We start from the raw sequence: 17,488 nt of genomic DNA, 5'->3' as shown, positions 1-17,488 counted from the left end.
ATAATCAGAACAGATCTATACATCTTGAAGGAGTGCACGGAGCAGTGGTTTTAGTGTCTAATTCTGCTGCTGACATTTGCCCCTTGACCGCATGGCTTTAAAAGCAACCTGTGCCTTCTTCAAAAACACTCCACCATCTCTATCTTTATGAAGTCTAATGTGTAGGATTTAGGGGGTTACACTGGCAGTAATGGATTATAGTATAATAAGTATGTTTCGATTAGTGTATAATCACTCAGCCACCATAGTTCGTAGCTCTTCAGCAATGAGCTGAGAAAAGAACTGATTTTAACATGAAACTGCCATATTCAGTGTTTCGACCAGTTTAAATCACTGGGTCTGTTTGTTTCAGAGAGGAGAAAATAATTCACTTCCTGGTTAAAATCTCTTTAACATCTGAATTTTAAGTTATCAGAGAAAAAAAAAAGAGAGCGCACATTAGCAGGACTATCTGTGACAAGCCAAACATTGAAGAAACTGATTTTTAATGTTAAACTGCTATTCAGTGTCTCTACTGGTATGGACAATAATGTGTTAGTTCTGAGAGCGTGCAAGTTTTTAAATGGGAAAAATGTAACAAGACAAGATGAATTAACTGATTACAAGCCCCATTCTAATTGGACGAATAGATATTCCTTAATTCTATGACAAATATTTGAAGAAATTGTGGTTGTTGATGGTCGTTGGAAAGATTTTTAGATGCAGACTTTGCCATTCTTCCATGAAGAGCCACTCCAGCCTCTCCTCCTCCTCCTCCTCCTCCTCCTCTCCCTCTGCTCACTGTCTAAATCACCGGGTCTGATTGTTTTGGAGAGCTAGAGACCTCTGTAGATAATTCAGCTCCTGGTAAAAATCTTCTGAACATTTGGATTTTAAGTTATCAAAGAAAAAAGGTGAGCACACATTAGGAGGAGCTCGGCTAGCAGGCTGTCTGCAACAAGCCAAACAGCACTGGAAAAACACTTCTTTTAACATGAAACTGCTTTATTCAGTATTTTACTGGTTTTAATCACCTGGCCTGATTGTTTAGGAGAGGAAGAGACCTCTGTGGGTAATTCAGCTCCTGGTAAAAACTTACTCAGCAATGGACACTGAAGGAATCCTAACCGGGAGTTCACACTTGGCACAAGCCTGAGCTGCTTGCAATGTGCAATCCTTACTGCAAGATGTCACTAAATCCTACACACTCTTTTTATACACATTTATGGTTTTGCAGAGGGAATGACAGATGAATACTGTACATTTTTGCCCAAGTGAGATAGCAACAAACATCTAGATTGAACTCTGGGAAATGAAGTTATGTCAAATTCCTAACCAACTGAACAACCTGGAAAGCTCACTAATTCTATCAAATTAAACTGCCAACCCCATAAAAGACAAGACAAAACCTAGTTGCCAAAGAAAAGCTGTGTCCATCGGATCATTTTGTGCCACAAGCACTCTACAATCGGCACATTTAAACCAAAATGAAAACCATACAGGTGATGCAATCTTTCTGGGCATCATCCAGTACCAAGCCTTTTGCCATTTTAGTGGGAGAATATCTGCATCAGCGTGTAGCTGTGGGAAAAAAGAGCCTTACAGCTGATACAGAAATACACGAGGGGGCTTCATGATGTAGCCGGCATATTAACTCTGTTGAGTCATCATCACTTATTCGCCATGCAGCAAACCTGGAACGCATCCAAACGTCTGTGTGTCATACTTAAAAGAAGTGCTTTGTAATTACATCACAGCGACAGAGCCTCAATATGACTCTGTGCTAAAGGGGAAATCAGTTTTTTAATTCCCTGCGAAATAATAGTAATTTATTGTTTGAGGCTGCAATCTGAAAGCTGTGTTCACATTCACCAGTAGAAAGCTATTAGCTGTGGTTAGCTTGAAGAAGCACTGAAAGGCAAAAAATGAAGCCAAAGTGATGCGTGTCATTGTGCAGAGGACACAATTTAACAACATGCCAACCAGGGGTGTAAAATATCTGTGATTGTGTGTTTGTTTTTTGTGTGTGTGTAAAGGCGAGAAGAAAATGGCTGCCATCATTTTTGCAAGGCCACGTCTGTGTGTGTGAGCAGCGGTCTGATGCATTTGACCCTATAGCCTGAGAGTTGGGAGGAGGAGGAGGGAGGGAGAACAGGTGTGAGGCAGGCTGGTGGCTGGGCAGATGGCCCCTGGAAGTGCTAGCTGATGCTGCAGAGCCTGGACCACAGAGAGTTAGCAGCTAATACAAGCCTGTTTATACAGCCTGCACGGACACACGCGTGTGCGAGCGCATGATAACCTGAAAACAGCACTTATCATTCACTCTCCCCTCATCGCCAGCTTTGTTTACCTTTCATTTACTCCTTCTGTCCCCCTGTCTGTCTCTTTATCTCTGCAAACACACACACTCCAGGTAATGGTCTTTTCAGTCAAGTCACTACTTTAATGGCAGTCCCAGTGGTGAAAGAATGGGGCGAAAAACAACAGATGACACAATAAATGAAGGCCAGGGTAACATATTCGAGCAGTATAACCACTGCAGCAACCCGGCTAAATACAGTCATACTGATCACAACATTTTTTTACTGATTGGCCATTTGGATCACTGATCACTGTTTTTAATTGATCGGGTTTGGTTCATTTGAGAACATGTCCCTTGTTTACATCCGCTGTCACACAGGTGTTGTAAATGGAGAACACAATCTGCAGCAGATATTCAGGTTTTATTGTAATGCTGCTACTCCAATAAGAATATGATTTTTTTTTTCCATGTTCAATTTAAGCTGCTCAATCACTTTTAGTGGAATCGACATTTTTGTTGTTCATTTTTGATGAACTAGTTTTACTATAATGCTGTAATAAGCAGACTTGTGACCCTCTTCTTTGTAACTGGAATGTAAAAGTTCAGCTATAACACTACTTTAAAGTGGAATTGTGATTATATCACTCATTTATAGTGTTCTGTACTCATTACAGTGCAACAATAAGTGGAATTGAGGGCAGTTTCTTAAAACATATTTTAGTTTGTTGACTTGGTCATTTAATTTAAAAGAATATATACTAAATGCTGCACTAAGTGGATTGTGATAAGAGGCATATAAAAATATTTTTAGTTTGTTTACTTTGTTATTTTGCAGAAAAAAAAAATAAAATAAAAGGACGTGTTTAGATGTAGACATTTTTTTGTATTGCAAAAGCTATTAAACTGTCTAACATACACACTGGACTGATTTTAATGACACTAAAGTACTGGAAGTGTGCACTGTGGTATTATCCAAGTGAATACAGGTATCGGCTCGGGACTCGGTATCGGCAGATACTCAAAATGAGATGACTAGGATGGGGGGCAAAAAAAAAAGAAGAAAAAAACGATCGGGTTATCCCTACTTAAAACATGTTTCCTTGTAGAGATACATAGCTTATATCAAAGAAAAATGCTCATAAATAATTCCCTTTATCTAAATTTAACTCTGCATCTGCAGTTGGGTCAAGCTTTTAAGAGGAGTTAACAATCACCCTCTTGGATGCCTACAAAGCTTTGCATGGGACTATTCGGCATGCGTAAAAAATGTCCAAAGCCCTGTGGGTTTCCAGGAGATATTTTCCTCCCTCTCTAATCCGAGCCGTGAGAACACTCGGCCATCGACAGCAGGTTGAGCCCCAGCAGCCTCCCTCCCTAACCCACATGTCTGCTCTTTTCCCAGTCGGGGGAGACGGATTCCCACTGGAGTAAAATATAGCCCAAACCCTTTAATTTTAACCATGCGCCACTCCATTAAAAAATATCTTTTTGTGCTTTTTTTCCTTTTTTTTTTGAAGGGGGTTATGTGATGATGACAAAGTCGCAGCGGGTGGAGATGGAAACTTCACATGGGTTTGGGAAGATCCGTTTGACAGTTGTGACAGAGCTCCGGAGGATGTTTTCAAATGCAAAGTCTGAGATGCAAACAGGGAGCAGAGGGAGAGGAGGAGGAGGAGGAGGAGGAGGAGGAGGAGGAGAGGCTGGAGTGGCTCTTCACGGAAGAATGGCAAAGTCTGCATCTAAAAATCTTTCCAACGACCATCAACAACCACAATTTCTTCAAATATTTGTCATAAAATTAATGAATGTCTATTTGTCCAATTAGAATGGGGCTTGTAATCAGTTAATTCATCTTGTCTTGTAACATTTTTCCCATTTAAAACCCTGCACGCTCTCAGCACTGACACATTGTTGTCCATCCCGTGCTGAGGAGTGGCGCCTCGCTAGAAAACTAATAAATCTGAGTGTCCGTGCTTTCAATGGATCATCAACTGATGTTTAGGCTACTTCAGTCTAGAAAGGGGTCATGGCAGATCCAAAGGGAGTCACCAAACTGGATTCGTGAACTTTGGTTGCCTGTTGCAGCTCTCCATATCCTGAGTTCAAGCCCATGAACTGCTTTTTTTTTATGGAGACAGCTGCAACAAACTGAACTAGTATTTCATGGAAAGCTAAATGAAATGAGTGCAGTCCTCCATACACATAAAAATTGGTCTAGTAGAATATATCTAAATGGCATGTCAGTTGTTTAATGTTAGGACATTGAGCCCATCTTCAACTTTAATTCATCAAAATCAGTTTTCACAGCTCAGCCTATTTCTCCCATTAGAATGAAAGACTATTACGCACAGCACAGACACGCATTGTTCGCTCCTGCAATAGACTTGTTCATCCCCGACAATGAAACATTCAATGAAAAATAAATAGAAATAATATAATTGCGGTCTATAAAGGCCTGTGTTTTTTTTACTGCTTAATCTTCTGGAGCAATATTCTGCTTACTTTACATTATGATGTGTTTTTTTTAAAGCACAAATCCAACATATCAAATTCTATAACGGGTCAGCAGCAATTTGGTTTTTTTTCCTCTCCTTAATTTGGCGCACACATGTCTATATAAGGGCACAAAACCCTAAACCGAGGAGTAATTGGGAACATATATAGCAAGAGGCCACTTACACTGAAAAGAGGCAGAAATTCCCACCATGCGGTACGTTGATGTGAGAGGGCTAAATAATTTCCAGTCCTTTTTGACTCCGCGCAAGGTCCCCTCCTCGATGATCCGCTTGTGTCGGGAAGACGAAACCTACAGAGTCCGGCCAGCTCTCAGGCGCTCTGGCGGTGTACTTCCAGCAGCTCAGAAATGTGGTTCAAACTCCGACAAAAGAAGAAGGGGCGGCTCACGGCTCTGCAATAAGTGATCAGTCACTGGGGATATTCAGGATAGCAGAAGCCGGGAGTCTTGTAAAAAGCGCAGAGGCAGAGCAGGAGGAGAGATGAGACAGAGATGGAGAGGGAGGATGCAGTAGTGCGCAGGGCACCCGTCTGATTTTCCACCTTCCTTTCGCACTTTCCGCCAAAATCCTTTAAACGTCGAGTCGGTCTTGATTGTAAAATTTAGGATGCGAGGAAAATATCATGCACACATACCCTCGGTCAAGGGGATCCTTGTTTTCTGCTTCTCCGTTGGCGTGGGGAAGAGGAGTAGCGACACTCTGCCTCCAGTCGGCGGTGCGCAGCAGAGCCAGGTGGCGGTGGGCGGGACTGAAGCTGCGCTGAGGAGAAGGAGGCGGCGACTGGGCAGCAGCCAGCATCTGTGTGTCCTAAAACAGGTTGGAAAAAGTGGGGTCAGGTCAAGTCGAGGTGTTTTCTACTGTACTAGCGGCTAGCGAAGCTTTTTCACGTCAAGGGCTCCCAGGGAGATCAGCCCGAAGGTTTTTTACCCAAGGACGCAGGAAATGTGACATTAGGGCTACACGTTAGTCCAGAATTAAAGGATAAGTTCACAGTTTTTCGTTCTTGAAACAAGATTAACATGTCCATACGTACATTAAGCCTTTGAGACCTGGATATACATCACTTTTCTTGTCATTCAGACGCATTTTCTCAATGATTTAATCATTTGAGCCCAGAGCAAATTGCTTTGATTTCTTTCAAAAACATGGGGGAAAAGGGAATGAGCAACTTGGCAAGAAATTTCCTGCAAATTTCAAGAAATTAATAGATTTAGGAATTTTTTTAAAAGCTTGGGGAAAAAATGTCTTTTAAATATTTAATTATGATATTATAGTATTTTTACAGAACTATTAAACATGTTAAGCCCTTTTTTCAGGATGTTTCCTTGTTTGCTTCTGTTTTGTTTTTACTTCCCCATGCTTTTTGTTTGGTTGTTTCATGGTTTCTTTTGCTAATTTTCAGGTGATTATCTTGTACATTCACAAATTTCTTGCCAATTTCTGGCCCATTTCTTCCTAAGTTGGTCATCGCCTTATGAAATCAAGTAAATTTACCCAGGTTTCAAAGGGTTAAAAGCATCATTGATTGCAACTGTTTCCTTTGTATATACTGGTTGTGACAAAATCCGCTCCTAATGCAATCCCAATTAAGTGATGAGGGACAAATTCCACATTCTTAATTCTGTCCAAAAGTGCATTTGAAAAAAAGATGAAATACGCAAAAAAAGTTTTTACACTTGACTGAAAAATAAACAATGCAATGCAATGGAAATAGACTAAGAATATAAATCACAACATACATTAAGCATGGGACTTAACCTGATGTCACAGAAAATGTGATTGGTACATAATATGTTAAAACGAACGAAACGTGTAACGATCGGAGTTTAAAACTTAACATTGTTAAATGGTCGCAGTTTTGTTTCAGTTCAGGCACCAAAGCTACTTGGTTAGGTTGGGGGGGGGGGTACTTGGTTAGTTTAAGAAAAAGATTAGGCTTTCACTGAAAAGAAGTACGAATGTAAAAGTTAGAATAAGCCACTGCCAACTTTTTGCTTTCACATGGGACACAAACAGCGGTCTCCTGGGTAAAAGTTCTGTGTTGCTTTGATCATTCCACCACCCCCTCCTTGCTCTTTATACTCCCTATTTGTTTCACTACCAACCATTGCGTGATGTTGTTCAAGGAAAGTCGTGCATCCACAACAGGACCCTGATTGACTTTCCTTTAGCATTGTTTCCGTGGTGCCAGCACGAAATTTTAACATGTTACTTGCCATCACCGCATAATGGGGTATAAAGAAGTTGTAGTCATTTTGTGCATTTCTGTGTGACCAGGCTGGACTTATCTGACCACTGGGGGGTGTAACCCTCCTCAAATCATAATAAACAAACAAACAAACAAACAAACAAACAAACAAACAAACAAACAAATAGCATATTTCCATCACATTTTCTATTGTTATCAATAGTTGACAGGCGGTCTTTTAATTGCTGTTTTTTTGCTACATCCTCTGCAATGGTTTAATGAGACTGGGCTGCACAGTTAGCTCCACCAGCTTTTATCTCTTATCTCCACTCATATTTGCATAAGACTGATGGATGGAAATGTGCAATAATTTGTATTTTCTTTAGCTGATTTTCAGAAAATTTTGGTGAAAATTTGTGCAAAATGTGGATAAGAACTCACTGTCTGAAGTGAGAATTTTGTCCCAAAATGAAAGACTGTTTTAGACATTAAGACAGACATGAAAAAAAAAACAGATTGCTTTATGTAGAAAGTTAACAGTTATTAGATCAAAATATTCAGGCTTGCCCATTCAGCTACATAGAATAAACCAGTTTATTTGTTTAGTTTTTGTTTAGGACCTACTGAAGAGTGCTTAGGGACCCCAAGTGATCCTTGGACCCTGTTTGAGCACCACTGCATAGACAGCAGTGGAGTGTCATGGACAAGAACCAGCCAGCCTAGTGCTTGAGGAGGTGGTTGGCTGGTGTGTGTGTGTGTGTGTGTGTGTGTGTGTGTGTGTGTGTGTGTGTGTGTGTGTGTGTGTGTGTGTGTGTGTGTGTGTGTGGGTGTGTGTACAAAAAAAGTAGGACTGCGTGAAGCATGTCTGCACTCTCTCTCTCTCTCTCTCTCTCTCTCTCTCTCACACACACACACACACACGCACACACTGTATCTCTATCTTTCCCTCAGCTGAAAAAGGCACAGGCAGGCTGGCCTGCAGTAACCTAAGGCAAACACTTTCCCCGGACCATCTGGAAGTCATCTCGCCCGCAGAGCCAGTGAAAGCACAGAGCAGAAGCTACGTTTACAACTCAGTGATAACAACCGGTCCACTTGAACTGCATGGTTGAACAAGCCACGCACCAAAGCCCGTTCATAACATCTCATAAATGAAACGATTCCATTGTATTCTGCGGTGCTCATATACTTGTGGGCATTTTGGTTAAAACAAATGGTTAAAACAGTTTGGTGGTGTTAGCAGCAATGATGAACCTTCACCTACAAATTGCAAGACATGCCCTTTATGGATACTCAGTTAACCCTTTGAAACCAGAGCAAATTGGCTTGATTTCTTTCAAAAAAAAATGGAAAGAAGGCGAAGCAGCTAAACAAGAAATGGCCCAGCAAATAAGCAAAAAAAGAAAGAAAAGAAGGTGCTAAAAATATATCTATTTTTCTGTAACATAGTTTTTAATATATAACTATAAGGAACATACAAGTTGTTTTCTGGACATTTTTACCTCTTTTTTTTAAATTAATTTTTTATTTAATTGTAGCTAATTGTCAGGTCATTTTCTAATTACCTTTTAGTTTTTTTGCGATTTATGGTTCATTTCTTGCCAAGTTGCTCATTATGTTTTTTCCCATGTTTTCAAAAGAAACCAATTTTCTCAAGTTTCAAAAGCCCAAATGCTTGTGAAACTGTACAATCACAACTGTACAATCCCTCCATTGCACTTTTTGCACATACATTTTGTGTTCTTTATATTCTATTTTTTCAATTTATATATTTTTTAATTGCTTCTATATTTTTATCTTATGTCTTATTCTATTTACATTCACTATTTTTATTCTTCCTTTATTTTAATTGCTTGCACCAAAACACCAAGTCAAATTCCTTGTACATGTAAAGGTACTTGGCAATAAAACCGGATTCTGATTCTGAAAGGAATCTGAATGCTGCACAGGAAAACAAATATCGATCCAGGTTTGAAAGGGTTATTTGTTGTCTGATTTCAGATTACGACTGCTAGTTACACAGTCTCTAATTTCAAGGCAATACAAAGAATGCACCCAAAAAATAACTAAATTCTACCAACAAAATCTTTCTTTCTTCTTTATTTTTTTACAGAATTTCCCTGCACCTTATGCAGCATCATCACAACCAAAGTAACATCTTCTACTTTTGTCTGTCGCGTACTGTATGTAAAACATTCAGCGGATTGTTAGCACACCATCAACGCGGAGCTCATTGTTCCCTCACTGCCATCTCTGTGGGGAAAAGATGATGCCATTAATGGCAATTGTTTGCAACTGTGCCATTGTGCATTTCTCTCTTTCACTTCATCTTTCTCTCTCTCCTCCTCTCATCTCTGCCCTGTCTCTCCCTATCTGGAGTGCTTCAGCGGTGGGTTGCATTGTGCTCTCAAAGGGAATAAGGATAGATACAGTCTCTGGCACTCTCACAAGCACAGAGCAAGGACTCTGTGCTCTACTTCCATTTTCCAGTTTGGGTCCTTTTGTCAATCTCTGACAAAGGCAGTGGGCTACACAGGATATGTGAATAGATATGGGGGGGGTGGGGGGGGTAAGGGATGGAAAGGGAGGAAGGGAACATTGAACGATAAGAAGAGAAGGAAAGAGAATGAGCCGAGGTGCATAATGAAACAAAGGATGAATACATGACTGAGAAAGAAGTGGCTACTGAATCAGAAGGTGCAAAGGTAATGTGCCCGCTCAAAGTGTGAGCCACACTAACGTAGTCAGAAAAATCCAGCAGGGCCGCAAGGATGCCGTCACTCCTCACCTATTTGTGTCCTCTAGTTTGTTCCCGGAGAGCAAGCTCTCTCATGGCAATCACAGCGAAACATCTTGACGGCCGGAGGCACAAGGATAGGCGTTGAGGAAACCTGCAAGGGAAAAGAGAATAGGGCAATGATCTGTGTGTGTGTGTGTGTGTGTGAGGGAGTGTGTCCTGTGATAACGGTGTGTGAGAGCAGGAAACACACAGTGCCTGTTTTTGCTGCAGGGGTTCCTGGAAGTCAGCCGCCCAGTGTGATCGGCGACATGCATACACACACACATACACACAAACGTGAGAATGCGCGTGCACACACTCACTCACTCACACACACACACACACACACACACACACAGGATACCTCGCCTCTGAAAGGGAAAAACATGCTGCGTCTGATACATGTGGACACAGACAAGCAGACTTCCTGCATTTTCCCACCTACTGGGCGGCCACCTGTGACAGTCTCACACACACACACACACACACACACAAACACAAACACATAAACACACACACACACACACACACACTCACACACTCATATTACATTCATAGAGACAAAGCCAGAATGAGACAAATATAAGTTGGGAGTTGACAGTAAACAAGTACCATTCAAACCCCCGTAATTATCTGGCATTGGATCAACATCGCTCGAGGCCAAGGAGCCAACAGGATGAGCAGAGAGACGACTGAAGTCAAGTCGCTGACTTGGTGCTGCATTTTCATTAACATACAGACAACAGCAGAGCTCAAGCGCGAAAGGTTTGCATGAAAATGATGATGCTTCTGTCCTTCCCAGGTCCTACATTTGCGACGCTGACCTGACTCTAGTTCCACATTTTCTATTTGTTCTTTTTCCTTAACATACACTGTCTGCTCTGCAGTAACCCCTGTGTTCACGCCATTTCACATCACCCGAGCTGCCCCATCCACCTGCACACCCACTTTAACTAGTACTGACAAATTGGATATTGGCCGATAGTTATTTAAAACACTTGGGTCGCCCCCTTTCAATAAGGGGAGAACAAAGGCAGATTTCCATATTCTTGGAATCTCCTTAGTCAGCATTGTAAAGTTAAAAAAAACTTACAACCTTTGTGGTCATATGGGTTGAAGGACCTGCTGTCAAAATGATAGAATCTGGAAAAGTAAAACACTCACAGGGGCAATATTTCCGAACTGAGTGTTTTTACTTTTATTACTTTAGGTACATATTTGTATTCTCCAGTACAGCCATTCTTGCTTGGCGATTGGGTTGCAGAAAAGCCACACATTTTGGAATAAATAATGAACGTCCTATTCCCTATGAGACTGGTTTAGAAAAATATTAAACAACACAGCAATTACTGTGCATTCCGTAAACGTCATGTTTTTGGAATATAGGACATTCGGTTCTGATTGTGCAAACGTCCTCAGCAGGGGGCACACCAGCAAGAGCATTATTTTTTTGAGAGTCGTGTTCAAGGTAACAGCACTTTTTGGAATTGTTCTTATGTGATTCAGCAAAGATTGAATACCTAATGAATCTGCTGTGGAAAAATGAATGTAGCATTAATGGAGACTTTTGTCAAGGGAAAATGTGACTTTCATTGAATGCTCTTTTCAAGGTTAATTGATTAGAATAAACCAAGAGTCAGGGGTTGTGTTAACTGGCTCAAATCTGATATTCGAGGGAATATTTTTGGGATATTTGGTTGAGCTTGATCGGTTGATGACTCCTTGATCCGACAATACAATATTTAAATACGACAGTCCACATTAATTATTCTACAACTTATGGGGAAAGTAAGAAAAGCAATAAATTAAATTTTTAAAAAATCTCTAACCCTCTGATAGAGATGGGAAGGGATTATAGGAAGGAGGAATAGAGACAGAGCTGCATGACCGGATAGCAGCTGCAGTGCAGCATCTTATGCAGGTAGTGTCTGGAGAGGGATCTTACTCACACACTGGGGTATTATGGAATTCAACCCACCGTCTGGCTCGTAGCAAAGGAGAAGAACTAAGTGGGCGAAAACTGACAACCTCGCCGTCTTCCGTGAGAATTTAAATGAGTCTTTCCAACTTCTAGAGAAGACTGGCTAAATAGCCTGACAGCATGCAAACATCGAAGACAATAACTTTCATATCACATTGCTGATAACGATGTCTTATTATGTCATAGTATATTACACGACAACGTCCATGTTTAATGAGCAAACACACGGGTTGTCATCTTAATGAATTTATTGCATTTAAATATGATATAGGAGATGTTTCCTTTGTGAGAGTGGAGAAAAAAGACAAAAAAACTTGGGTATCCCCAATGAATCGTCTTTGCATGAATCAAATCCCAAAATGGCAGATATATATACATCTGTCATTGCTTCTCTCTTGGGGCCTGAAGGGTATCCCACAATTCTTTGAAGTGCTGTAGCTTTCCATGTGCATTTGATGTGAACACGTGAGAAACTCCCCGCTTGTTTGCTACCTCGCCCCCCCCCTCCCTTTTTCGTCACTCCTGTACTCCCTCTGGTTGTGGAAAGAAAAAAGTTGACAGACAAGAGGAAGAAAGACAAGATGCGAGAAATGTTCAGTTGCTTTCCTCTTCAGTCAGTCTGGCGGAAAGTCTGTTTTTTTTGGGTTTTTTTTTTCTAGAAGTGAGCTGAACCTCTGAAAGTTGAGTCCTGATTTTACACCAGGGATAATGGAGTGAATTAATTTGCCAAGACGGGACCGTGTTTTAACAACTGTTAGTGTACTCAGTCAATAAGACCTTTAAAACACATCTCAGGAAAAGTGAGAAGCCAGGTATATTTTACGTATCCTTGGGATTTTATACACGCTACAACTCAAAAACACAAGGGCATGTAATAATAACGGCTCACAGACATAAATTGTACAGGAGCTCTCACCACACTGTGATATTTTCATCCAATAAGAAGTATCTCATTATGAAAATGCAATATAGGCATTTCCTTTACTGTGAAGGTTTTGCCCTTTGTAATTCCTACCCTCGTAGCTTCCCCCCGACAGCTGTGCTAATCCCTTTGTTATAATGTCACTCGGTTGATGAATCATCTTCTGAGCCCCTTGATGTTGGTGAAACAAATGTACAGTGGAATTCAATTGATGAAACTACTCGTCAGCGCAGAAAGTAATTAAAAGTAATAAAAGGGAAACAGAAGTGTGTTCTTGACTCACTGTTTTCACTGACTCAAGAACACACTTTCACTGTTTATTCTCCTCACACAAGGACACATTTAATGCCTTTAGATGTATGCGCACTATAATGGGAAACGTTGCATTCATTAACATTTCACAAGATGGTCATAACAATGTTGACAAAATTATGTTTTCTTTTATGGTGGGTTCATTTTTTATTCATAGACTGAGATACTACCACAGGTCCAAAAGTGTAAACAAACTTAATTTAACAGTACTATGGTCAACTTAAAATGACACTGGCTCGCTTTGTTGTAGAATTAGTGTCTTCTCCATCAATATTCTGACTTTAATTAAGGGTCATGTAAACAGCATATTCCGCTTGGATATTCAGAATCATGCCTTATACTGAATATAGCATTTGATAACGCAGGCTGTTTCCATGTACAATGCATATGTTTTCCTTTGAAATACAGCATCAAAATTCGCACATATCCCACAAAATCATGAGCCAGTTATTCGTGCACGTATTTGGGAAGACAGTGATCACATGACTAATGTGCTGAAGGCAGTTAAGTAAGTGGTCTCTTAAGGAGCCAGTTTGGGGTTGTGGAAGGGTTGCAAATAAAAAGTATTTACTAAGGAGAACAATGTTTGAACTGGGTGAAGTTTGAATCATTTTAAGGTTTAAGGTTAGGTTAGAGATTAGGTTGGGGGGGGGGTACTACCATGTGAGATTAGTGCCGTAGCGAGGTATGCTGCGTCTAAAGTCAGGGTTTCCAGTACTGCGAAGGTGGCTCTCTTTTAACCTGGCTAGATCTCCATGGTAACTTGTGTTGCAAGCTTAATCAGTTCGGTAGCAGGTTATGTACCTTTCACAGCTTCTCTGAGGAGCGTCACTCTGTAATCAGTGTCAGCATATGAGCCAAAAACGTTATAAATACACTTTGTACAACTTGTTGGGCTGTAATGTGACATAATTGCCTCCTAACAAAAGTTGTGCATTTTTGCCCCACAGGAGCCTACAGTTTATCAGTGGTGCAGAAAATCTGAGACAGAATACTGTTTAGTTTATTTATCTGGTTGTGACTCTCACTTAACTACTGAATGTGTCTATGGTTTCTGGTCAGTTTGCCCACAGTGGCTTTAAAAGAAGCTTCTTTAAAACCACAGGTTGCATTAGACAGGTCACTTTCTATTTAAAATAAGGATGACGTTAACTTCACATTAAGTGCGATTTAATTCCTTCAAGTCATACTATACCATTATTATGTTCATATGCTTAGTTGTGATTTGCCAAAGTCTGTTTTTACACTGCTGTTATATCACAGCTGATAGATTAGTCCGTTGGTAATTATCACAGATTCAATCTGTAAAATTCACACATTCGATCCATAAAATTCATTTTACTTTAATTTGTCCAAAAACGAAAGTGATTTTTTTTGTCCAAAAACTAAAGTGATTTCTACGTCTCCTTTATTACGGGACAGTGTCAGACCTAAATATAGTTCTCGATTACAATGTTTAAATCCACTGCATCATGTTTAAAGTTTAAGGGCTGCAAACTGAGAAGCTGTCACATTAGAAATAGCGGAGTGGTTTAACAGTCTAAACAAACAGCCTGTATTAACTTGTGCATTCATTATACACCGTTTTCTGTCAGCTCTTGCCTGAATTGAAGCAACAGTGCTGCCTGTGCTGTAATAATTTTTAAAATTCTACAAAAGTGGAAGTAGGCGACCAGCAATTGATTATTTCTAAGTGTCAAATGAAGCAACGCATTTGACTGATTTTCTGTGAACATGCTCAGAGACTGAAGCAGAAACCCGAGTTAACAGGGACAGTTGATAACCACCTTTGTGGTACCCTGTTAGCTCTGACCGAGGCTGCAAGGTTTGTTGAGCCAGCTCAGTCAGAGAGCCTGGCTCTGTTGAACTGGCTTCGTAGTATACCCCCCAGTTCGCAGGTCTTTTGGGGTGGAGATGCATGCCCCCATCCTCAAAAATAGTCCATATTTCTGGTTGGAACAAGTAATACACCAACTTTCAAACATTATGAAAGACTTAGATATCAACAGGTTTTTGGATATGCACAAATATCGCAACACTGACTTTTTCAAGAAAATAGTTGACAGAATAATAGCGGGAGGTTATGTTCGCATGGCCGAAGTCTGCCACCAGTGGAGAACTTTAAGGAAATCCTGGCACCAGCTCCAACATTTCCACTTTTCCATACTGTGACGTGATTAAGGACAAATTAGGGGCACGTTAATTGGAGTATGCACAGCTGCATGTAAATGGAATTATTAATGGAATATTTAATTTCATCAGCCACGTAAACAGCTTAGGTAGAATATTGGGGTGTTTTTGGAATAAGGGCAAAAACCAGAATATTTTATGCATGTAAATGTAGTTACTGTGTCCTGATAGTTGCTATCCTCACTTCTTCAGAGGTAGTCTGTCACATCCACAAAACTTGTAAAGGTACCAAGGGATTACAGACGCCTCAGGTATTGAATTTACAATGACATTACTGCATGTAAGAATGAGATGTTTGTTTTTTCTGCATGTTTTGAGAACGGCAAATGTACTCTAAGGACAGGAGAAGAAAGATAATGCAATCTGAAAGACAAAGGGTAGAAAGAGGAAAAAGATTATTGAGAGGTCAAAAGAGAGAGAAGACTGATTCGGAGAAAGGGGGACTCACAGAGATTTAGTTTGCAGCTAGTGTCTAACTGTGCCGGCAGACTCGTGTGCGGTTGTGAAACAGTTCCTCCACACATGTATGTATAATAGCTGCCGAAGGTTGCTGTGATTGGCAGCGATGCTCCTGGCCCCATCCATCATCATCACCCACCTTGCTATACCTCGCTTGCGGACCCGACTTCCCAACTTCCCCCAAATCATCGGCCAGATGGCCCTCGCCAACGCTCGCCCGCTTTATACACCTGATATGAAGCTATCCGTCATCTGATAACGACCGAGCTTTGGCGGTCCCCCAGCTGGGGCCTCTGCTGCAGCACTGGGCACTGGCGGGTATCGTGGATTGGGTGGTGGCGGGGTGGTGCACAGCCTGACTGCCCCTCTGATGGATTAGTGCCAGGTAGTGTGGCTGGGGAGGGGAGGGGTGGCGGTGCTGAGTGGTGTCCCCTAATAGGATTCACAGTCATCCAGTGGACCATGGAACAGGTGGAAGGAAAGAGAGGGACAATGGGGAGAAAGCGAGGTGTGTGTGGTAGGATGCAGTGCGAAAAGATGAAGCATAAATCAGAGAGGCAGCAGCAATGCAAAGAGGACAAAATGGCGGAAGAAAGATTGAAATGCACCAGAGCTACAGAAATAAGACAACAAAACAAAAAGAGAATGTCCTGACTTGACAAAAAACAATTTAAGTTCAAGTTATTTTTTTGGTTAGTTTTTCACCTAAATTCATTTAAACCCTAACCACACCATTATTACATCACTTTGACACAGAAGACTACTTTTGGTTTCCAGTTTCCCACTGATTTTAACCTTAAACCAACCTCAACCATAATGGTGTCAGGGCAGAAAATGCCTTTAATGTTGCACTCGTAGAAGTAGAATAAATAGAATGTGCATTTAACTGATTTCTGTGGTCATGTGACTATTTTAAATGAAAACGATGATTGCTGTTAGTTGTTATGGTCACAACACACGTGAGTGGGGCCATAAAGTGTGTCTCTATTTTCCCTATTAGACAGAAAAATACTATTAGATACATTCCTTCTTCTGAAGCAGCTACCAGGGTTTCCCACAAATTCAGTTATTAAGGGCAGACTGCCACGATTAAAACATCTGCCGCCTCTAATTTTCTAGCACTATTGCAATACATACACACCATGCGGTTATTCGTTGGACCACACTCTTGGAGCACAGAGCGCACTGTTGTCACGGATAGAGCAGCAGTGAAAGTGAAACTTAACCATTTATTGTGCTCGGTCTAAATGATTGCATTTACTTATTCTGCACTCTGCCTCTCCTCTCATCCACCGATGATCTGAAAACCTCACCTCAGTGAATTCATGACTTGCCACTGGTCAGTTTGTCGATATGGAAGTTTATATGGATGTTAATCTCCTACAATTGTTGCAATGGAAACCCATAAAATTGCAGCTGCTCTAGCCATCGTGCTTCATTGGTGTAAATTTCTGTGGTTGCAACAGTGATTTGTAGCAGTTTTGGAAGGCACAAATGATGTTTTCTGCTGATTGGCACATTGGATCAGAAGATGCTTTTATGTATCATTTGTGCAGGATATCCTGGACAAAAAATTACCCTGGCTAAAACAAAACGATTCAATGTGAAAGCAGCCATAATGGGAGGATAGAGAGGAGGGCTGGTTTAGGAGAAGCAGGTATCAGTTTTTTCTTTTACCAGATTTTTAATGATGACAACCACACTAAAGCTGACACAATAGAAATATTTTACCTACACTGTAAATGAGGGCAAAATTACCTTCAGCGCACTGAAATGACTGCCGTCCCCACATCGCGTGAAATGTGTTCGGCTGTAAATAATGACTTTTTAAGCAGTTAGATACAATAGTTTACGTGTTAA

The 17,488-nt window shown here is 40.8% G+C and overlaps 1 protein-coding gene across 1 annotated transcript in view; it reads right to left on the bottom strand.

The window, feature by feature from the left end:
* The window catches only part of runx1t1 (RUNX1 partner transcriptional co-repressor 1), a 179,402-nt gene that overhangs the window by 76,114 nt on the left and 85,800 nt on the right, over nucleotides 1-17,488 (bottom strand). Inside the window, exons 3-4 of the mRNA XM_042506299.2 lie at nucleotides 9,774-9,876; nucleotides 4,961-5,604 (exon numbers count right to left, since the gene is read on the bottom strand). Of these exons, the coding sequence (XP_042362233.1) occupies nucleotides 4,961-4,988 (28 nt within the window). The 5' untranslated portion in view covers nucleotides 4,989-5,604; nucleotides 9,774-9,876. The remainder of the gene's footprint in view (nucleotides 1-4,960; nucleotides 5,605-9,773; nucleotides 9,877-17,488) is intronic.

This window comes from Plectropomus leopardus, chromosome 17 (genome assembly GCF_026936395.1).
Source record: "Plectropomus leopardus strain MGB_pleo_1.0 chromosome 17, ASM2693639v1, whole genome shotgun sequence".
Lineage (NCBI taxonomy): Eukaryota > Metazoa > Chordata > Actinopteri > Perciformes > Serranidae > Plectropomus > Plectropomus leopardus.
Note: the sequence above shows the minus strand (reverse complement) of the source record. Positions and strands in the feature narration are given on the sequence as shown.